The sequence below is a fragment of the Gracilinanus agilis genome, chromosome 1, assembly GCF_016433145.1.
Source record: "Gracilinanus agilis isolate LMUSP501 chromosome 1, AgileGrace, whole genome shotgun sequence".
Taxonomy (NCBI): Eukaryota; Metazoa; Chordata; class Mammalia; order Didelphimorphia; family Didelphidae; genus Gracilinanus; species Gracilinanus agilis.
In genome coordinates, this window is record NC_058130.1 from 331,336,087 (window position 1) to 331,357,111 (window position 21,025).

General features: G+C 37.8%; 1 protein-coding gene across 1 annotated transcript in view; it reads right to left on the reverse strand.

Annotated features, from left to right (window-relative positions):
- Positions 1-14,100: 14,100 nt before the first annotated feature.
- The window catches only part of ATG10 (autophagy related 10), a 339,677-nt gene continuing 332,752 nt past the window's right edge, over positions 14,101-21,025 (reverse strand). Inside the window, exons 7-8 of the mRNA XM_044662921.1 lie at positions 14,591-14,688; positions 14,101-14,340 (exon numbers count right to left, since the gene is read on the reverse strand). Of these exons, the coding sequence (XP_044518856.1) occupies positions 14,229-14,340; positions 14,591-14,688 (210 nt within the window). The 3' untranslated portion in view covers positions 14,101-14,228. The remainder of the gene's footprint in view (positions 14,341-14,590; positions 14,689-21,025) is intronic.

Genomic DNA, 21,025 nt, shown 5'->3' on the forward strand with positions numbered 1-21,025 from the left:
CATGTGATCAGGCAGTTGTTTTTCTTCTGTGTTTCTCCTCCCACAGTTCTTCCTCTGAACATGGATAGCGTTCTTTCTCATAAGTCCCTCAGAATTGTCCTGGATCATTGCATTGCTGTTAGTAGAGAAGTCCATTACATTCAATTGTGCCACAGTGTATTAGTTTTTATGTACAATGTTCTTCTGGCTCTGCTCCTTTCACTCTGCATCAATTCCTGGAGGTTGTTCCAGTTCACGTGGAATCCCACCAGTTTATTATTCCTTTGAGCACAATAGTATTCCATCACCAGCAGATACCACAATTTGTTCAGCCATTCTGCAATCGAAGGGCAACTCCTCGTTTTCCAGTTTTTTGCCACCACAAAAAGCATGGCTATAAATATTTTTGTACAAGTCTTGAAAAAGCATCTCATAGTGGCAGGAACAGCACACCAGGTATGGAGGGGGGCAACCTGTGCTAATGAATGAAAGTGGAGATTACATGCCATAAACAATAAAAGGACCAATTTGTCTGGAACGCAGAGTATGTAAGAGAAGCGACATTTGATAAATGCAATACCACTACTGAGTCTGTATCCCAAAGAGATCAGAGATACGGGGAAAAGGACCTACCTGTACCAAAATGTTTTTAGCAGCTATTTTTGTAGTGGCAAAGAATTGGAAACTCAGGGCTGTCCATCATTGGGGAATGGATGAACAAGTTGTGGGAGATGATTGTAATGGAATATGCGTTCAGAAAAACCCAGAAAAACTTAAATGAACTGATGCAAAGTGAAGTGAGCAGAACCAGAACAATGTATACAGTAAAAAGTATTATACAGGGGCAGCTGGGTAGCTCAGTGGAGTGAGAGCCAGGCCTAGAGACAGGAGGTCCTAGGTTCAAACCTGGCCTCAGCCACTTCCCAGCTGTGTGACCCTGGGCAAGTCACTTGACCCCCATTGCCCACCCTTACCACTCTTCCACCTATGAGACAATACACCGAAGTACAAGGGTTTAAAAAAAAAAAAAGTATTATACAGTGATTAACTGTGAAGGACTAAACCATTATCCGTAAGCAAGTCTCTAAGAAAACTACAAAGGACTCATGATGGAAATGGGTTGTAGGGGTTGGGGGGAAGGGAGGAGAAGGAGGGAGAAAACTTGAATTCTAAAATGTCAAAACAAAATTGTCAAAAATTGTTTCTACATATAACTGGAAAAAAAACAACCCCCACACACAATGAACTTGAAGTGATGGGAGGACTTCCAAATAGAAATGTCCTATAGGTAAAGAGGGGTCATGATTCCTAGACACTTTTTTTTTAAACCCTTATCTTCCATCTTGGAGTCAATACTGTATATTGGCTCCAAGGCAGAAGAGCAGTAAGGGTAGACAATGGGGGTCAAGTGACTTGCCCAGATGGGAAGTATCTGAGGCCAGATTTGAACCTAGGTCCTCCTGTCTCTAGGCCTGGCTCTCAATCCACTGAGCTACCCAGCTGCTCCCCCCACCCCCAGACACTCTTGATCCTTTATAGAGACCCTAAAAATGAGTCACTATTCTTCTACAGGTGGTGGCTGGACTCAATGGATAGAGTGTTGGACCTGAAGTCAGGAAGATCTGAGTTCAAAATCAGCCTCAGATACTAGCTGTGGGACCGTGGGCAAGTCATTTAATTTCTGTTTGCCTTAATCCACTGGAAAAGAAGGAAATGGCAAACCACTTCAGTATATTTGTCAAGAAAAACCCCATAGACTGAATGTCCACAGGTATGAAAAGTCAGACATGATTTCCCATCTGTAAAATGAGAGAGTTAGACTTATAGGACTCTAAGGTCCTATATCATACGTAGATCATACGTCTATGTTCCTATTATCTGCCCATGGTCCTCAACTTCACACACTTTAGGAAGTTAAAAAGTTGTGCCAGGAGCCACTCAAAGAAATAGGGTCTTTAATAGGGTCTTTTATCTGGATCCCATCAAGGTCAATACAGCTGGCAAAGTCCTGTATTGACTCTGGTGGCCTGAAAAATCGAGCTATAGGATGGATGGCTTATCCAAAAAATCTGACCCTTTTCTGTGACTCCCTTCTGATCAACTCTTATTGAAAGCATTATAATCTAGTTTTTCAGGATAGCCTCAAGTCCCATAGAAAACCCCTAAGTACTCTATAGTAAATCAGCATTTAATGAGTTAATAGCCCTTTCCCTCAACAGAGAATAGCAGAAAATAGCAGAAGCTGCTTGTATCTTTTTCTCTCTGCTTCAGATGTCCCAAGGACAGTGCATGGCAGGTCCAAGCAAATTCCATTCTCACTTTAGTACCTTCCCACACTGAGGTGTACCCCACAATCTTAAAGACTCATTCTTTAATCTTGAATGCTGTCTCATCCGGGTATAATCTACATGAGAAAAAATTTGTATGCTATTATGCCAGCTATGATGTAATTTTTTAACCTTGAGTGTCTATACAGCTTTTGATTTCAAATGTACTCTGTAGAAAAAATTGTTCTTGGAAAAAATGTATAAAATAAACCACAAGCTCAAGGCCTTTTGGAGCAATCATGAGGTAATATATTAAACTGATGGTTCCCCATTTCTGCTTCATTCTTTCTCACTTAAACTGTACACCTTTCCAGACCCCTGGAGCTGCTGGATGGCTTCCAGTAAAGTTGAGATAAGAAAACCAAGAATTGCAGAGATAGAAAAGTTACATATTTTTATTTAGTAGCAAAACCTCGAAGATGAAAGGCAGTGATACCCAATGGATAGGGAGCCGGCCTCAGGTTTAGGAAAACCTCAGGTTCATATCTGGCCTCCAACAAATTGGTTCTGGCAATTTACTTAATCCTTTCCCCAGGTAAATTTTTTTTGAGCACATTACATTGTAAGGCTATTTATTTACTTTTATTTTAATAATAAATTTCCATATACATTTTCCAAAGTCATGATCCAGTCTCCCTCTTTTTTTCCCTCCCCACTCCTGGAGCTTACAAGCAATTTGGTGTGGTATATTATCACACAAATATATTTTCATATTATTAATTTTTTGTAAGAGAGTAATCTTATAGAACCAATCCCCCCAAACATATACCCAAATAAAAAAGTGATAAACCATATGCTTTCATTGCATTTCTACTCCAACACATCTGTCTCTGGAGGTAGATAGCATTCTTTTTCATAATTCCCAATTTTGTCCTGGATCATTGTATTGCTGAGAGTAGCAAAGTCTTTCACATTTGTTAATACCACAATATTGTTGTTACTGTATATAATGTTCTTTTGGTTCTGCTTATTTCACTCTGCATCAGTTCATGTAGTCTTCCCAGCTCTTTCTGAAGTTATCCTGTTCATTATTCCTTATAACACAACAGTATTCCATTACTATCACATTACCACAATTTGTTCAGCTATTCCCCAATTGAGGGACATCCCTTTAGTTTCTAATTCTTTGCCACCATAAAAAGAGCAGCTATAAATATTTTTGTACAAACAGGTCCTTTCCCATTTTTTTAAATCTCTTTGGGATACAGACCCAGTAGTAGTATTACTGTATCAAAAGGTATGTATTGTTTTATAGCCCTTTGGTAAAAGTTCCAAATTACCCTCCAGAAAATGATTGGATCAGTTCACAACTCTGCCAGCAATGCCATTAGTATCCCAATTTTGCTACATTCCCTCCAATATTTATCATTTTCCTTTACTATCATATTGGCCAATCTGATAGGTATGAGGTGGTACCTTGGAGTTGTTTTAATTTGAATTTCTCTAATCAAGAGGAACTTAGAACATTTTTATATGATTATTGATAGCTTTGATTTCTTCATCTGAAAACATCACATCCCTTGACCATTTATCAATTATTGAATGACTTGGTTACTTATAAATTTGACTTAGTTTTTTTTACATATTTGAGAAATAAGACCTTTATCAGAGAAATTTGTTGAAACTTTTCCATTTGTTGCTTCCCTTCTAATCTTGGTTACATTGGTTTTGTTTGTACAAAACATTTAAATTTTATATAATTAAAATTACTAATTTTACATCTTGTAATGTTCTCTATTTCTTATTTAGTCATAAATTCTTTCCTTCTCCATAGATCTGGCAGGTAAGCCATTCTATGTTCCCCTAATTTACTCACAATATCACTCTTTGAGTTTAAATCATATACCCATTTTGACCTTATCTTGGTATAGAGTGTGAGATACTGACCTAAACCTAATTTTTGCCATACTGTTTTTCAATTTTCCCAGCAGTTTTTGTCAAATAGTGAGCTCTTAATTCCCCAGGTAATTCTAAAACTAAATTTCAAGAGCAAGTGCCAATCTGTTTTGGTAGAGATGATTTTCTCAACAAGGAGTCCTCTCTACCATGTGTTTGATAGATGTCAAAAACAAAAGGAAAGACACCAAGAACTTTGCTTCCTAAACAATTAAAATCACAATAGAGAAATGCAAATTATAACACCTGAACTCAGATTGCCTATGACAAACAAACAAAAAAAAAAAAAAAAAGGAAAATGATTAATGCTGGAAGGAGCATGAAGAAATAGGTACGCTAATGAACTGCTGGAGTTGTGAACTGGTCCAGTCATTCTGGAGGACAATTTGGAACTATGCTCAAAGGGCTATAAAACTGTGCATATCTTTTGATCCAGCAATACTGCTATTAGGCCTACAAAGAAAGCTGAAAGTGGGCCCTGCTCCTTTAGCAGATTAATCTGATTAGAATGGGTAAATCAGGGAAGTTCTTTAAGAGTTTTTCATTTGGATGGCTCAATTGGAGGACCCTCATTATTGTTGTATTTTTTTCACTAAGCAAGGGCAACACAACCTGAGAAATTATTTAAAAAGAAATCAGTTTGTGGACATGAAAAAAAAAGTAAAAAGGAACAATTTCTAATAGGTATAGAAAAGATTTCTGTGGTTAAGTACAAAAATGCCCAGCCAGCAAGGTATGTTCAAGAGCAAATCTACCCACCTCAGCATTATTCTTCATTCATTTCTGGACTTTCAAGAAACTTAAAATGACTTTTCCTAGTACTTTTTCTCCCTCACCTCTGATGCCTGTTAGAAACTCTGGGAGGCTGCTGCCAAACACAGGAGCAGCTAATCCTTTTGATGTAACCATTCTCACATTGAGTTTAAGTGCTTAAACTCCCAGGGCTTTCTTTCCTTCAAGGATTAACTATATTTGATGTTACTCAGTTTGGTCCACAGAGTTATTCACATACAAGTGAACTTGGCTTTAGAAGTCTGATTGTGGTAATAATAAACTCCGAGTCCAAAAGAATGAAGAAACAAGCCACCAATTCCTGTCAGAGAGATGATGAACTTAAAATGTGGAGAGACATATTTTCTTTTTTTTTTTCATTTAATTTTATTTTCCCCCAATTACATTTAACGAATTTCCAATGTTTTAAAAAAATTTGTCTCAAATTCTCTCCCTTTTGGCCTCCAGATAGTAAGCAGTTTCATATAGATTTTACATGTGCAATCATGTAAAACATTCTTCCATGTTATCCTTTTGTGAAAGGAAACCCAAACAAAAAATATTGAGGTGAAAGTTTGCTTTGGTCTGGATTCGGACTCTGGCAATTCTTTCTCTGGAAGCAGACGCCTTTTTTTTTATCTTGAGTTTTTGGGATTGTTTTAGATCACTGTATTCTTAACAATACATGTTAATTACTTTGTCTGAGAACTCTCTGTTCATATTTTGTTTCTTTTTTGGCAGCTTCCATATTTTCTCCTTGACCTGAGAGTTGTAGAATATGGCTATAATATTCCTTTTGGGATATCTTTCAGGAGGTGATCAAGGGATTCTTTGTATTTTATTTTGCCCTCTGATTCTGGAATAGCAGAGCAGTTTTCCATGAGAATTTCTTGAAAGATGTTGTCTAGGGTTTTTTTTTTTTAAACCCTTATCTTCCATCTTAGAATTAATACTGTGTTCCAAGGCAGAAGAGTGGTATGGGCTAGTCAATGGGGGTTAGGTGCCTTGCCTGGGGTTACACAGCTAGGAAGTCTGAGGACAGATATGAACTCAGGGCCTCTCATCTCTGGGCCTGGCTCTCAATCCACTGAGCTACCTAGCTGCCTCCTAGGCTCATTTTTTGATCATGGCTTTCAGGTAATCCAATAATTCTTAGATTATCTCTCTTGGATTTGTTTTCTAGATCAGCTGTTTTTCCAATGAGATATTTTACATTTTCTTTTATTTTTTTCATTCTTTTGACTTTGATTGTTTCTTGATGTTTCATGGAGTCATTAGTGCCCATTTGTCCAATATAATGTTTAAGGCATGATTTTCTTTTTAAACTTTTTTTTACCAATAACATGCAATAACACATTTCCACACAAGTGTTCCTAAGTTATACAATCAAACTTATCTCCCTCCTTCCTTTCCCTTCCATTCTCTATCCTGGTGCTGGCAATCAATTTGATCTGGGTTATATATGTATTATCATGCAAAACATTTCCATATTGTTTTCATTTTTGTAAATGAGTAATCAAGGCATGATTTTCTTGAGTGAGCTTTTGTACTTCCTTTTCCATTTGACCAATTCTACTTTGTAAATAGAGTTCTTTTCCTTGGTGAATTTGTGTATACCTTTTTCCATATGGCCAATTCTACCTTTTAAGAAGTTCTTCTCTTCATTGAATTTTTGTGTCTCGTTTACCAAACTGGCTTATTCTGCTTTTTAAGAAATTAATTTCTTCAGTATTTTTTGTGCCTCCTTTACCAAGCTGATTTTTTCATGATTTTCCTATGTTGCTTTCATTTCTTTTCTCAATTTTTCTTCTGCCTCTCTTATTTGATTTTTAAGTTTCTTTTTGAGCTCCTCCATTAATACTTTTGGGGCTTGAGACCAAGTCATATTTTTCTTGGAGGCTCTGGATGCAGTAATATCGACTTTATTGTCTTCTTCTGAGTTTGTGTTTTGGTCTTCCCTGTCATTGAAATAACTTTATTGAGTTTCTTTTTTTGTTGTTTGCTTATTTTCTAGCCTTTTTCTTTTCTTTTAATTAAAAAATAGAAACTGTTAATTTTGGGCTCTGTACCTCTGGAGAAGGTAACATGGTTCCAAGCTAGAGGTTCTTTATGTAGCAACCTTCAGAGCTGGCTCTGGAGATCTAAAAATTTTTAATTCTTCCTAGGCGGTATGATATAGGGGAGGTGTGTTTAATACTCTCCCAGCCTGTATTCTGGTCTGTGAGTTATTATGAGCCCTCTTTTCTGTGTTGGAACTGTGACAATGATCCCCTGCTCCCCTGGGGCCACAAGCTCTGGTATGTACTAGTGTTCCTTCTCACTCCAAGTCTGTAGCCTTGGACTGTGACTTGATTTTGTGTATGGGCAGTGCAAAAAGAGTCTTGCACCCAGAGCCAATAAAGGGACTCCTGTAGTCTCTTTAGCATTTGTCTAACCTCTCTTTACCATCTGTGGCTGAATGCTCTGGACATCTTTGTTTCCCTAGGGCCTGTTGCCATGGTGGGGACTGCCTTGGCACATGGCTTTGTGCTCCTTCTACTCTGGTGCACTAGATCTTTTGTACCACCCTTCTAAGTTGTTTTGGGCTGAAAAATTATTTCTCTCTGTTGTTTTTTTTGTGGATTATGGTGCTCCAATTATGGTGGATTCTGAAGCATTATGTCCATAGCTTTTTGGAGAGTAATTTGGTAGAGATTAGGTACTTTTCTCCACCCTAAGGGGCGAATTATTTGAGATGTACATAGGGGATAGTAGGAAGGACAGACCCATAAAAAATACTTTACTTAAAAAATGAGCAAAAATAAGAATTGTAGGTCAACTGATTTCTAGGTAAACTGCCCAAAGGCAAAAGGGGCAGGAGTGAAAAGGCAACAGTTGAACTAAAACCATATATAAGTGAAGTAGGCTCAGACAAAGTCTGAAAAATAGTGTAAATTATCTAAGCAATATGGTGCTATGGAGAGAGAGCTGGCCTTTAAGTCAGCAAGATCTTGGTCCAAATCTTGCCTCTGACACATACTGATTTTTTTTTGCCCCTAGACAGATTACTTAACCTCTGAATGTTTTAGACAACTCTCTAAGCCTATATGGGGAAGCAAGGTGGTGCAGTGGATGGAATGCTGGGCCTAGAGTCAGGAACACCTGAATTCAAAGCCATCCTAGGATACTTTCTGCAAAATGAAGCTAGAGAAGGAAATGACAAACCACTTGCATATCTTTGCCAAGAAAACCCAAATGAGATAATGAAAAATTGGGCATGATTGAAAATGACTAAAAAACAACTAAAACTATACATTGCAGACAAAGTACTGAACTGAATTGTAGAGGGAATTTCCTCACTTAGGTGTTCACAATTTCAATGATATCACAGGTCTAGACATTTCCTCTTCCTCAAAATGGTCAGTCAATATACAAACAACAAACTCCAAAAACACATCTAGGAAGGTATTCCATACTCACTTGGGTTTCAGTTTCAGACCATTTTTGGCAAACATCCTACAAAATGTTCAGCTAAATGAGCAATGAGCAATTCTGTAGCTAGGACATTTGCATAGAGATTGAATCAAAATCTCACAAGTCACACAAATGTGTAGCAATGTGGCCACTAACACAATAACTTCCAGCCAATCCCTACTCATCTTGCTTCCAAGCCAATGAATGGCTGTACTCACGACATAATGGAAAAAGAAACCTCTTTGTTTCTCCCATGGCAGAACTCATAAGACAGGATGGGGAACAAAATGGACCACCAACACTCCAGCATTGCTACAAGTACCTCACCCATAGTAAGCACTTAACAAATACCTGGTGATTAATTAAAACAAAAAAAGTTCCATACTATGCTCACCAACTCATTTAATCTAATAATGAGTGTTTCTTAATAAAAAAATCTTTTTCTAGTTACCCGTAAAAATAATTTTTAACATTTTTTGTAATTTTTGAGTTCCAAATTCTCTTATTTCCTCCCTTCCTTCATGGAGAAGGCAAACAATTTGGTAAAAGGTTATACACGTATAGTCATATAAAACATATTCCATATCAGTTGAGTTGTGAAAGAAAACACCCTCAAAAACCCCCAAGGAAATAAAGTAAAAAAATCATATGTTTTCATCTGCATTCAGACTCCATCAGTTGTTTCTCTGGAGGTGGAGAGTATTTTGAACACGAGTCCTTCAGAAAACTGATGTAGAATAGTTGTCATTCACAGTTGATCATCATGTAATATTGTTATTTCTATGTGCAGTATTCTTTAAATCTTTCCAGGTTTTTCTGAAAGCATCTTCATTATTTCTTATACCACTGCAATCATATAACACATATATTGCTTGCCACTGGCATTGTCTTCAACATTACAGAATAACCATGAAAAGATTAATTATATATAAAATCTTTTCTGAGACCACCAACTGGAGAGTGGAACAAAGAGTCTATAATCCTTCCTTTTTAATCTTGTTTTTCCTTTCTTTTTGTAATGTTAGTCTTCCCAAGTCTCTCACTTCCTTCTTTTCCCCTTTTGATTAAGAAAATGAATGCAAATTTGAAAAACAGGTATAGTTTTAAAAAATCACATAACACAACTTGTTCAACCATTCCCTAACAGATGAGTATCTCCTCAATTTCTAATTCTTTGCCACCACAAAAAAAGAACTGCTATAAATATTTCTGTACAGAGAGGTCCTTTTCCTTTTTAAAAATTTTATTTTTTATCTGTTTGGGATTCAAAATGAGTAGTGGTAGGTATCGCTGATCAAAGGGCAGAGGGTATGACCAGATTTATAGTCCTTTAAGCATAGTCTAATGAAGGCTTTAATCTCTTTTATAGAAGCACATTATCTCCCTTGGACCAAAATTTTTATTACACTATTTCGATGTTGACTGAGGTTGTCTCCAAACACAGAACAAGATTTCCAGATGAAAGCAAACAGGAAAAAAAAATCTTTGGGATTTAAAAGATCAATTCTTTTACCTGTTCTGTCTGCAAACATTGATGTAATTAAGCACTTTAAGCTAGAGCACATAGTAGGTTCTGTAAACTCCATATTTCCTTGTCTTCGTGTGGTCACTGAAATAGAATATTGTTCCAGCTAGAAGATCATCTTGCTGTCAAACTTAATCACTGTGTAGAAGAGGAATGAGACCCAGACAGGTTTTTTATTCTACCTCTCCACCTTAGTGACACCACGAGTTCCAGCACAGGACTATCACTTCAGTAAATTTCTGGCCTCTCCATGCTTCCTTCTCTACTCCTGACTCTCTGGACTTCTCCACATCACCTTTGCTGAGAGTCCCCCCTGTCCCATCCCAGGCTATACCTCTCCTCCCAGTTTCCTTTTCTGGGATTTCCTCCCCATGACAAGATAAGCTCCTTGAAGGAAGGGACTATCTTGAGGATGGAGAGAGCTTGTATTTGTATCCCCAGCATGTGGCACAGTGTCTGGCACACAGGATCACCAAATAATAAATGTTCTGACAGAAGTAATTTGTCTTAAAATCACGTAGGGTCACATAGGTTTTTCTGGAGTGGGATCTAGCTCTCAGAACTCCCAGGCCTGAGTATTTTCTATCATTCTTTACAAGTTGCACCTTAACTGACAATGGCAACTAGCCCTCTGTGAGTTAGTCACACATTCAGGGAGACTCTAGACATTCTGGATGGAGAAACAACCTGACCCAAGCTCTACCTTTTATTAAGGAGATGAAGTGTCCAGAGGTGAAAAAGCATTCTTGTTACTGCAGCAAAATGACCCAGTGCCTCTGGGATGAGGAGTTACTTGAAGCGGTTGTTGTTCAGTCATTGCTCAGTCTTGTCTGACTTTTCCTGACCTCATCTGGAGTTTTCTTGGCAAAGATGCTGGAGTGGTTGGCCATTTTCTTCTCCAGCTCATTTTATAGAGGAGGAAACTGAGGTAGAGAGGGTTCAGTGTCTTGCTCAGGGTCACACAACTAGTAAATGTCTGGGGGCAGATTTGAATTTCTCATAGATGAGTCTTCCTGACTTCAGGCCTGGCCCTCTATCCACTGCACCACCTCACTGCCCTCATCTTATAGTAGTGTAAGGGAGAAAAAAGGGGTTTTATGGGTTCAATATATTAAAAGGTGATTGCCAGAGGATTGAATTATTATCAATCCTCAATTAAGAATAATCTCAAGTCAAATTTGACTTTTATGGAAGTTTATTTACATAAGAGAAAGAGAGAGGAAGTATGGAGATAAGAATCTATCCCACTAATTAGTCCAGGTATATCTTAACCCTCAGCTGAGGGTTAAAGGGCCTGAGGCCCGGAGGTGAATGGAGCAAACTCCACTCACAGAGTCTATAAAAGGAAGTTTCCCAATAGAAGTTCAGGGAGATTCAGTCTTTAAACTCACCACGTGGAACAGTCTTGGTCACAAACCAGCAAAGCTCCTTCAGGTCCCCTTCACCAAACCAGAAGGCGCCTCACTCACTCAACTCCCTCTTTTAAAGGGGTCATGTATGCGTCACTTCCAGTGCCTTCCCCTACCCTGCATGTCCAATCACGATAGACGCTTTCTCCTAGAAAGCATAGGGGACTGTGTGCACTCTAGCACACGTGGGTTAGGACCTCCCAGAATTGGAAGGTGCTCTCACCTTTGGTGATTAAATCTAAAGATGGGCTGTGTAGACTTAATCCAATTATCACAGTAGGATCCTGTAAAACCTTCAGAAGATTTGTTATGAATTATAATTCAAAGGCTAAAAGTTTTGCCTCAGTTTCCTCATCTGTAAAATGGAGGAAATAATAGCATCTATTTCCCAGGATTGTTGGGGGAGGATGAAATGAGAAAATAATTGTAAAGGGCTTAGTCAGTTAATCACTCAATAAACATTTGTTAAGTACCTACTATGTGCCAGACACCATACTAATTGCTAGCGATATAAAAAAGAAGCAAAAGACATTTCTTGCCCTCTTATAGGGGAGAACAATGACACTTAGCAGCATGGTGCCTGTCACATAGTAGGTACTTTATAAATGCTAGTTATTCATATTATTCCCATTTATGATGATGATAGAAATAGGGGTAGCCAGGTGGCACAGTGAGAATAGAGAGCTGGACCTGGAATAAGGAAGACTCATCTCCAAGAGTTCAAATCTGGCCTCAGACACTTACTAGCTATGGGACCCTGGGCAAGTCACTTAACCCTGTTTGCCTCAGTTTCTTCATCTGTAAAATGAGCTGGAGAAGGAAATAACAAATCATTCCTATATCTTGACAAGAAAATCCCAAATGGGGTCATGAAGTGTCAGATGTAACTAAACAACAACAGAGGTATGATTTGAACCCACATTTTCTCTAAAGCTCTTTCCTCAGCAGCACTCGTTTACTTTACATATATTTTGTTTTTCCTTATCTGTGCCAATGTTGGGACACCCTCTTGCACTCCCCACAGTAAAATGTAAGCACTTTGAGCATAGAGACATTTTCATTTTTGTTTTGCATCTTCAGCAGCTACCAGAGAGTCTGGCATATAACAGATGTTTAAAAAATTCTGCCCAAAATGAAAATAGAATTTAATGCCTGTGAATAAGGAGGATGTAGGTGTACAGGGATGGAAGGAAGGACAATGTTATAAAATAAAAACTAAAATGACACCTAAGTGGCTCAGTAATTAGAAAGCTAAACCTGGAGAAGGGAAGTCATAGGTTCAAATCTGGCCTTGGATACATCCTAGTTGTCTGACCCTGGGTAAGTCACTTAAACCCCAACTGCCATGCACTTAGACCTCTTCTGCCTTGGAGGCAATACTTGGTATCTATTCTAAGATAGGAAGTAAGGGTTTAAAAAAATAAATTAATTTAATTTAATTTAAAAATTCAATGAAAAGGTATTTATTAAATATCAACTATGTGCCTAGTACAAGTTTAGTGGTTTATTATTTCTTACAATAAAAAGTAAAAAATTACTTTGAGGACATAACTCCAATTTTCTATTTTAAATGTCAAAAAAATCCAACCTCATATCAGGGAACTTTGGTTATGTTCATAATGAATTTCACTCCTATTTTAGGGTAAAACACTAATGGAAGAAGAAAGGATGAGAACAGAGCAGAGGAACAGGTTTTTTTGGAAATGACTCTTCTGTCAAATTCAGACTTGGGATGCTCAACAACATACTCTCCCTTTTGGTGATGCCCAAGCCCTCGAGTCTCTGGCATGTCATTCCCAAGGAGAACCAGGAACAGTTCTTCTGGAGACATGATGCTATTGTCCTTCATCTGCCTTGAGCTGCTAGTGAAAATGGATGCTCTAGTCACAGAATGATTCCTCAGCATTGGGGGTTGGACTCAGAGACCTGAGAGTAGCAGAAGAACAAAGCAAAATCACAAAGATCAGAAAGGCGAACAGGCCCATAAGAAGCTGTGTGAATGGTTAGCCTGGCCTCCAAGGATGACTGCTGCATTTATTGGCTGAAAGCTTTCTGGCTGACTAGGGAGGCCATGGCAGAGCACAATATATCACCCCAGGGGCAGCTGGGTAGCTCAGTGGATTGAGAGCCAGGCCTAGAGACGGGAGGTCCTAGGTTCAAATCTGGCCTCAGACACTTCCCAGCTGTGTGACCCTGGGCAGGTCACTTGACCCCCATTGCCTACCCTATAAGTCAATACACAGAAGCTAAGGGTTTAAAATAAAACAAAACAAAACAAAACAATATGTCACCCCAGAATCAGATTTACAGCTAGAAGAGACCTTAGGAGCCACCTTGTCCAACCCTCTATCTTACAAATGAGAAAATTTGAAACCCGGGACCTTAAAAGACTTGCCCACGGTAGCACAGGAAATAAATGACAGTCAGGAACTGAATCTTCTTTCTGCATGTCTAGGACAGCAAGGTGGTATAGTGTATAGAATGTTGGGCCTCAAGTCAGGAAGCCCCAAATTCCAATCCAGCCTCAGACACTTACTGGTGATTTCAAGCAAATCATTTCACCTTGTTTGCCTCAGTTTTCTCATCTGTAAAATGAGCCANTCCTCTCCTCTCCTCTCTTCTCTTCTCTTCTCTTCTCTTCTCTTCTCTTCTCTTCTCTTCTCTTCTCTTCTCTTCTCTTCTCTTCTCTTCTCTTCTCTTCTCTTCTCTTCTCTTCTCTTCTCTTCTCTTCTCTTCTCTTCTCTTCTCTCTCTCCATCTTACTCCCTCTCCCTCCCCATTTCTCTCCCACCTCCCTCCTTATTAATAAATGCCTATAAATCTAGTAATGAGCCTCCAGACTACCTCTTCTATGTTACATTACCTTGTATCAATCTGTGTTTGCATTGTGCTGAGACATGGCTTTGGCATAACTCAAGGGTAAGTGCAGCCCCACTACAGGTCCGACAATGCTGAGCCACGATGTGACATAGTTTATATTCCTTAAAAAAAAAAAAAAAAAAAAAAAAAAAAAGTAAAAACTGAAAGAAATACCAACATTTTCATCGTAGTTTGGAGTCATAAGAAAAAAATAAATAGAAGATATTTACTTATTAAATATCTATATGTGCCCAGCATCATACTAGATACTGCTATATTTAAAATCCTTAGTATTTGAATAATAATATTTTAGAACAATATATTTACATTTACATATAAATGCAATTAAGGTTATCAGATAGTATCTCTCACCGATTGTCTTTTTCAGAGTTTTCTAACAAAGAAGTCATGAATTCACTTGTCTTGCAAGGATGGAGGACAAAGAAAGGTTGTCCAAGTACTGGGTGCTCCTGAAAGAATCAAAGTGGATACAGGATTGCTCATTAATATGGCTTTGAATAAGCTCAACCATTATACTAAACAAAGTGCAAAATGCTTTCTATATATTCTCTCATTAATTGCCTACTACTGGCAGGGCATTATTGTCCAAGGTGAAATTGCTGAACAAGATGTAGGGTGAAGAGAGGGAGAAGACCTGCACATAAATAATTATAACAAAAATGATTCATATTAGATAAAGTTCTAAATGAGAACATAGGAGGGAAAGAAAATTTCTGACTCAGGAATGGGAGAAATTTCCAGGAAGAAATGATGTTTGAACTTCTTAAATGCTTAGAATTTTAATAAGCAGGGAAGGCAGGGCAGACAGTTTAGATAAAAAAGAATATCATGACTAAACAGAAGTGGGAAAGCATAGAAAGAGAAGTCTACTTTCAGGAGAGAGTAGATACTCTATGGAGGGAAGTAGAGTGAAATCAAGCTGGAAGTGGAGAATGGAGCCAAATGTGCAGGCCTTTGAATGTTTGGGCTTTACTGAAATAGTCATTTTTTTTTAAAAAGGGGGTGTGGAAGGGGCAGCTGGGTGGCTCAGTGGATTGAGAGTCAGGCGCAGAGATGGGAGGACCTGGGTTCAAATCTATCCTTAGACATTTCCTAGTTGTGTGATCCTGGGCAAGTCACTTAATCCCCATTGCCTAGCCCTTACTACTCTTCTACCTTAGAACCAATACACAGTATTGATTCTAAGATGGAAGATAAGGGTTTTAAAAAAAGTGTGGAGAAGATTTATGCATAAAGAAGCTAATTTCTCAGTAGTATGATGTGTAGGAAAGGAGTCATAGGATCACAAATTTAGAACTAGAAAAGAACTTCAAGATATGGTCAAGTCCAATCCCCTTATCTTAGAGATAAGGTAATGAAGACTTGGGAAAGAGACTGCAGATGGGAAAGAAGATTGATTAGGAAGCTATTAAAAACAGTTCAAGGAAGTGCTTGTGTGGTAGTGGCAGGAGAAAGAAAAAAAAAAAAAAAGAGGGAACAAGTGAGCCTCCAAGAAGGAACTGTTGGGGGCCAGAGGGAGGAGAGTTCTGAGGTGTCTTCCCCAACCTGGACCAAACAAGCACATTATGAACTCTGAAGGTCACAAACTAGGGAAGGGAACCCTCACAGCATCCCTGGGGTACTGATGGCTGGTGACACACTAGATATCCCAAGGAAAGGCAACTTCAGGGATGCTACAAAGATACCAGTACAATTTTTACACCAGACCAATGGAAAAAAAATCTAGAGCAAAAGGACTTCCAGGAGCTGAAAGTCATCATCTTGGAACACTTGTGTTCCAGGCTTGTAACCAGCAGTTCCCATAGTCTCTGCATATAATAGTAGTAGGGTGTGGTGCTGACTGGGGAGATAATTCATACCAAACATTCTCATTCTACTCCTAAAAGCTAATTAATTCTGGCTGACTATTTGATATTAACTGTGAATCATGGGAAGAAACATCTTGGTGAGAGTTCATGAGCTTTAATATTAGAAAACACCTCTAGATCCTCAGAGTTACCCTCATACTTCAAATGGAGATGCAGCATCTAGAAGGGTTCTGAGGACCCAAACTTCCAGTGCAATTGGGTTTTGGAGAGTAGCTCCAGAGTGTGAGTTACATATAAATAAGAAAAGACTACAGAAAATAAAAGGCCATTCATTGCCTTTTAAAGTTATATTAGCAACTGGTTAATGTTATAAGGAAAAGTCAGAATTTGGTCCAAATCTAAATGCACTGAAACATACCTTAAATCAAGAAGGAAGAAATTTAGCAATTCTCTCCATCCATCTCCCCTTCTCTTTCTCTCTCTCCTCTATCTCTCTATTTGTCTTTTTTTCTCTTTGCCTCTATCTTTCTATGTTTCGATCTCTGCCTCCTTTCTCTCTTGTAAGAGCAGAACAGCAAATGATTCCTTGACTTGCCCTAACAAAAATTTCATCCTTTAAAAATCAGAGAAATAATGAAGGAAATTCTATATGGAATCTGATGTTTATGAACAAGAAGGAGTTAGTCACTGATGGAGCAGGTTTGGTGAGGAAGAGATGGAAAAAATAATGAGAGCCTCAGGGATAAATCACCACTGTATCCTAAAAAATTTAATGGTCAAAAAAATGAGCCTAATTTCATAGATTTTAGAGCATTTGTTGAGGGAACAATTAGGATCCCATCAACCAGAAGAGATGAGAACCCCTAAAGAATGAAAAACTAAAGACTTGAGAAATAAATGATTCCTTTGAGAAGAAAAATGGGTAGTTATCGAAAAAATTAATGTGGATACATACAAATCTCATCAAGCAATTTAGATTTTTCTTTAAAGAACTTTAGAAAAGATGAAAAGAAGGGCAAATAAAAAATTAATACAAAATCGTGGTCTGGTTCTTTTAGATTAGCATTAGAAGCACTAAAGGTGGTAAGAAAAGCCATCAAAAAGATGTTTATAAACAAACCTGTGAAATAGAGTTTCAACTTGGCTCTAGAACCCCTTGGCTACCCCAGATTTACTAAAGGTAAATTTTAAAGGTATTTTAACTAGTCATAATTAAATAAATATAAATTCCCATCAAATGTATCTCTATACCAAACCAAAGAAAAACTATAGTTATTCATCAAATAGCAAAACCTCTAATTGGGACAGAACAGTAAGCTAAGTAATAGAGGATAAGGGAAAAGAATCATCTTCATGTCTGTTCTTCAAACCATAACACATATACAAGGAGTACAAAGGAGTATAATCTCCTCTTTACTTCCATGTCTGAGATGATGGCAGAAAGGATAGCAATGGGCTAGAACATCTCTGACAGCTGCAACTCAGGGGTCTCTCAGAGCACCCTGTGGTATGGCTCCAGAGCTCCAATGTAGATATTGTTGTCATACAAATGAATCATTTAATAATAGCTGCTATTTTTATAGTTTGCAAAAGACTTCACAAACATGCCATGCCACTTGTGACCCACAACATTATTGTGAAGTTTGTATTATAGACATCACCCCAATCTACAGATGAGGAAGCTGAGGTTCAGAAGATGAATGACTTGCCTGCCTTCACATAGCTTTTAAGGTCAGGGGCAAGATTTGAACTAAGGCTCCTTGTACTTCCACATCATCACCAACATTAAATACTGTTATATAGCTCTCCTGGAGCTCCCTTTGACACTATTGCCCCATTTTGCCTGGGTAGCCATAACTTATTGACCGCTGCAATTTATTGACCTTCCGAAGATTGGGAAGGGTGAGGTGCTAAAGGACTAGAAAAGAATAAATGTTTCCTTTTTTTTTTTTAAAGGGAAGAGAGAACCTACAAACTACAGGACAATGCTCTTGATAATTAGAGTTCTAAAAATCTCTCTTTGATAATACTTTATATCTTTAAAAATATGTCATTTTCAGAAACAAAAGAATATCAAAACCATCAGAATTTTTTCCATTAGTATTTTATTTTTAAATATTAACTCTGAAGATGAATTCATGTGAGAATGCTACCATCTGCTGTTGGAAATAATGAACTGATAGAATCTAACACAAAGATCAAAGTATTAATTTAGCAATATAGAAAGCTAAAATATTGTTTCAATCTTATTATTCAATAAATACTTCTTTTGAAATAAAGTTCTTCTAAATGGTTTTCCATGAAGGTAGGAAGGTTAGGCCAAATTCATAGCTCTATAACACTAGCAGAGTTATATAGGCCCATTCCTTTGTGAAACTTAATTTCACAATGGTTAAGTATCTCATAAAATAAGCTGGATGCAAATGTTATGAATTAGTCTCAGAGCTATTAAATATGATGACCATAAGGAGATAATATAGCACTGACCCTTCTGGATCTCATAAATGCATTGTTTCTTAATTCATTTCTTAATTTTGTTTGCCCTCCAGGAGGGCACAAATGTAATTGCAAGTACCAGGCTCTCACATGGTTATATTACTCTGACAGCCAAAGACCACCTTTTTGTACCAGGCATATTCTTTGAATATGGAAAAGAGTTACTCTGATACTTTTCTTTGGCATTTTTCAAATATAGAAAAAAAGTTGTAGAGAGGTCTTCTAACATGCACCCAAAGGAATGCCTAATAGCCTCTACAGCCACTTCTTCCCACTCTCCCCCACAAACAAACAGGGTTGCACATCCCATGGAAAGATATTAGTAGCAGATTTGCAAAGCATTTTACATATGTTAGATCATTTGATCTTTTTTTAAATGTTTTATTATTCCAATTACATGTAGAAACAATTTTTGACAATTGTATTCTAACATTTTAAAATTCAGAGTTTCTCCCTCCCTACTCCCCCTTCAAGGCAATGAATATAAATGGGGAAACTGAGTTTCAGGGCAGTAGAATGGATTGCTCAAGGTCAAAGAAATAAGAAGAAAAAACTGGAGTTTCAGGTCCACAATCTTGACTCAAAATCCAACCCTGGGAAATAGATACTATTATGATCTCCATTTTTCCAATGAGGAAACTGAGGAAAATAGAGGTTAAGTGATTTATCCTGGGTCACACAGCTAGTAAGTGTCTGAGGCTAGACAGAGGATCAAGTTGGAAGGACCTTAGAAGCCATCAAGTCCAGCTCCTATCACTTTAAAAATGAGGACACTGAGGACTAGGGAAAAGAAGCAATTTGCCCAAGGTCAGATAAATAATATCAGGTAGGATTTGAACTCAGGACCTTTGATTCCAGAACCAATGTTCTTTCCATTATATCATGAAGCCAAATACCAAATAATCATAATATAAAAGGTCTGAGATCAGAAAGATATAAATGCTAAAGATTTCAGAGTAGAGAATACTTATTCCTGTGAGAATCAGTAAAGGTTTTATAGAGGAAATTTGAGGTAGGCCTTAAAGAATGGGCAGAATTTTGATGGGCAGAATTATTCAGGCAAAGGCAACCACAGAAGGAAAAGTGTAAGGAGAAAGAAAAGCATAATGCATATTTTGGAAATAGCAAGCAACTGAACTATAACACAAGGAAATAGTGGGAGATCTGACTGGATGTGTGATATATATATTTGCACTGAAATGAACCTGACAACAGCTAACAGGTGGGTTCTAAAGATTTTCTGAAAAAAAGAGAGAAGAAGACATAGAATCAGAGATAGGGTAGCAAAATGTTAAGGATGTAGACTGGGAAGAAGGTGGGGTCAGGTCTCCTGATCTTAGGTACATACAACAGGGCTTCCATACAGCAGTTCTTCCCGCATGAATTGATATTTCTAAAAGCAAGATGGATAATATTTATGAAGGTCATAACACAGAAATTGGGCAGAAATGATAGCTTTGTTACTGCAGAAGCTTTACCCCAATAAAGGTGAGAGAATAAAGAAAGAAAAAGTAAGGATATAACCCCATGAATCAGAAAATAAAATTAAAAATAGAGTATAAAGGAAAGAAAAATAATAAAGATAAAATAAAGGAAAACTTTTTAGAAATGGGTGAAATGAAAGAAAATTACTTAAAACAAGAGTTTTAAAGGGAGGGAAGATGATGAAACACTTAACTAGGCAAGGAAAGAGAAGGGACACAAGGGAAGAAATTTACATTTTACATAGTAATGAACTATTTAAGTAAATTAAAAGAATTTAAGATGGGGGCAGGCAAATGGGAAATGGGAGAGAGGAAAAATAGGGAACTAGATTAACATCAAAGCAGCATAAAGAAAGCTAATCATAGGAATAAAGTGCTAACATAAAGGGGAAAGGGAAAACCATTCTGAAAGAAATAAGTGGAAGAAAACAAGCTAACAATCAAAACTTGTGGTAATTAGATTAAGTCTACACTGCCCATCTTTAGATTTAATCACCAAAAGTGAGAATACCTCTAATTCTGGGAGGTCTGTAACCCATGTGTGCTAGAGTGTGTGACGAATCAGAATCAACTGACTGCCCCCTAGGTAGTACTATGAGAATCATCTATTGTGATTGGACATGCAAATTAGGCACAGGAAGTGACGCATAAGTGACCCCTTTAAAAGGAGAAGGTCCTCAGTCAGTGGAGGTCTTTGGTGGAAGAGAACATCTGTCGAAGGACCTTTTCTAGTTCATGGAGGAGTGTTGGAATTCTGAGACCCTCCTGAGACTACTTTACATATCTTCTTTGAATTGTCATGTCTGTAAGTTAGGCTGATGCTCTTTCTCTTCCCTTGGTGTTTCTGGAGGCTCTACCCTCAAGGAGACCTCTCTTGCCTCTCTAATTGTAAAAGGCCTTGTGGCTAGAAGCCTTGTTTAATTAACCTCTGAGCCCCTCTTCTGGGGCCTCTAAATTCTTATCTGGTCCAGGCCAGAGTTTCTCTCTCTCAACTTCCC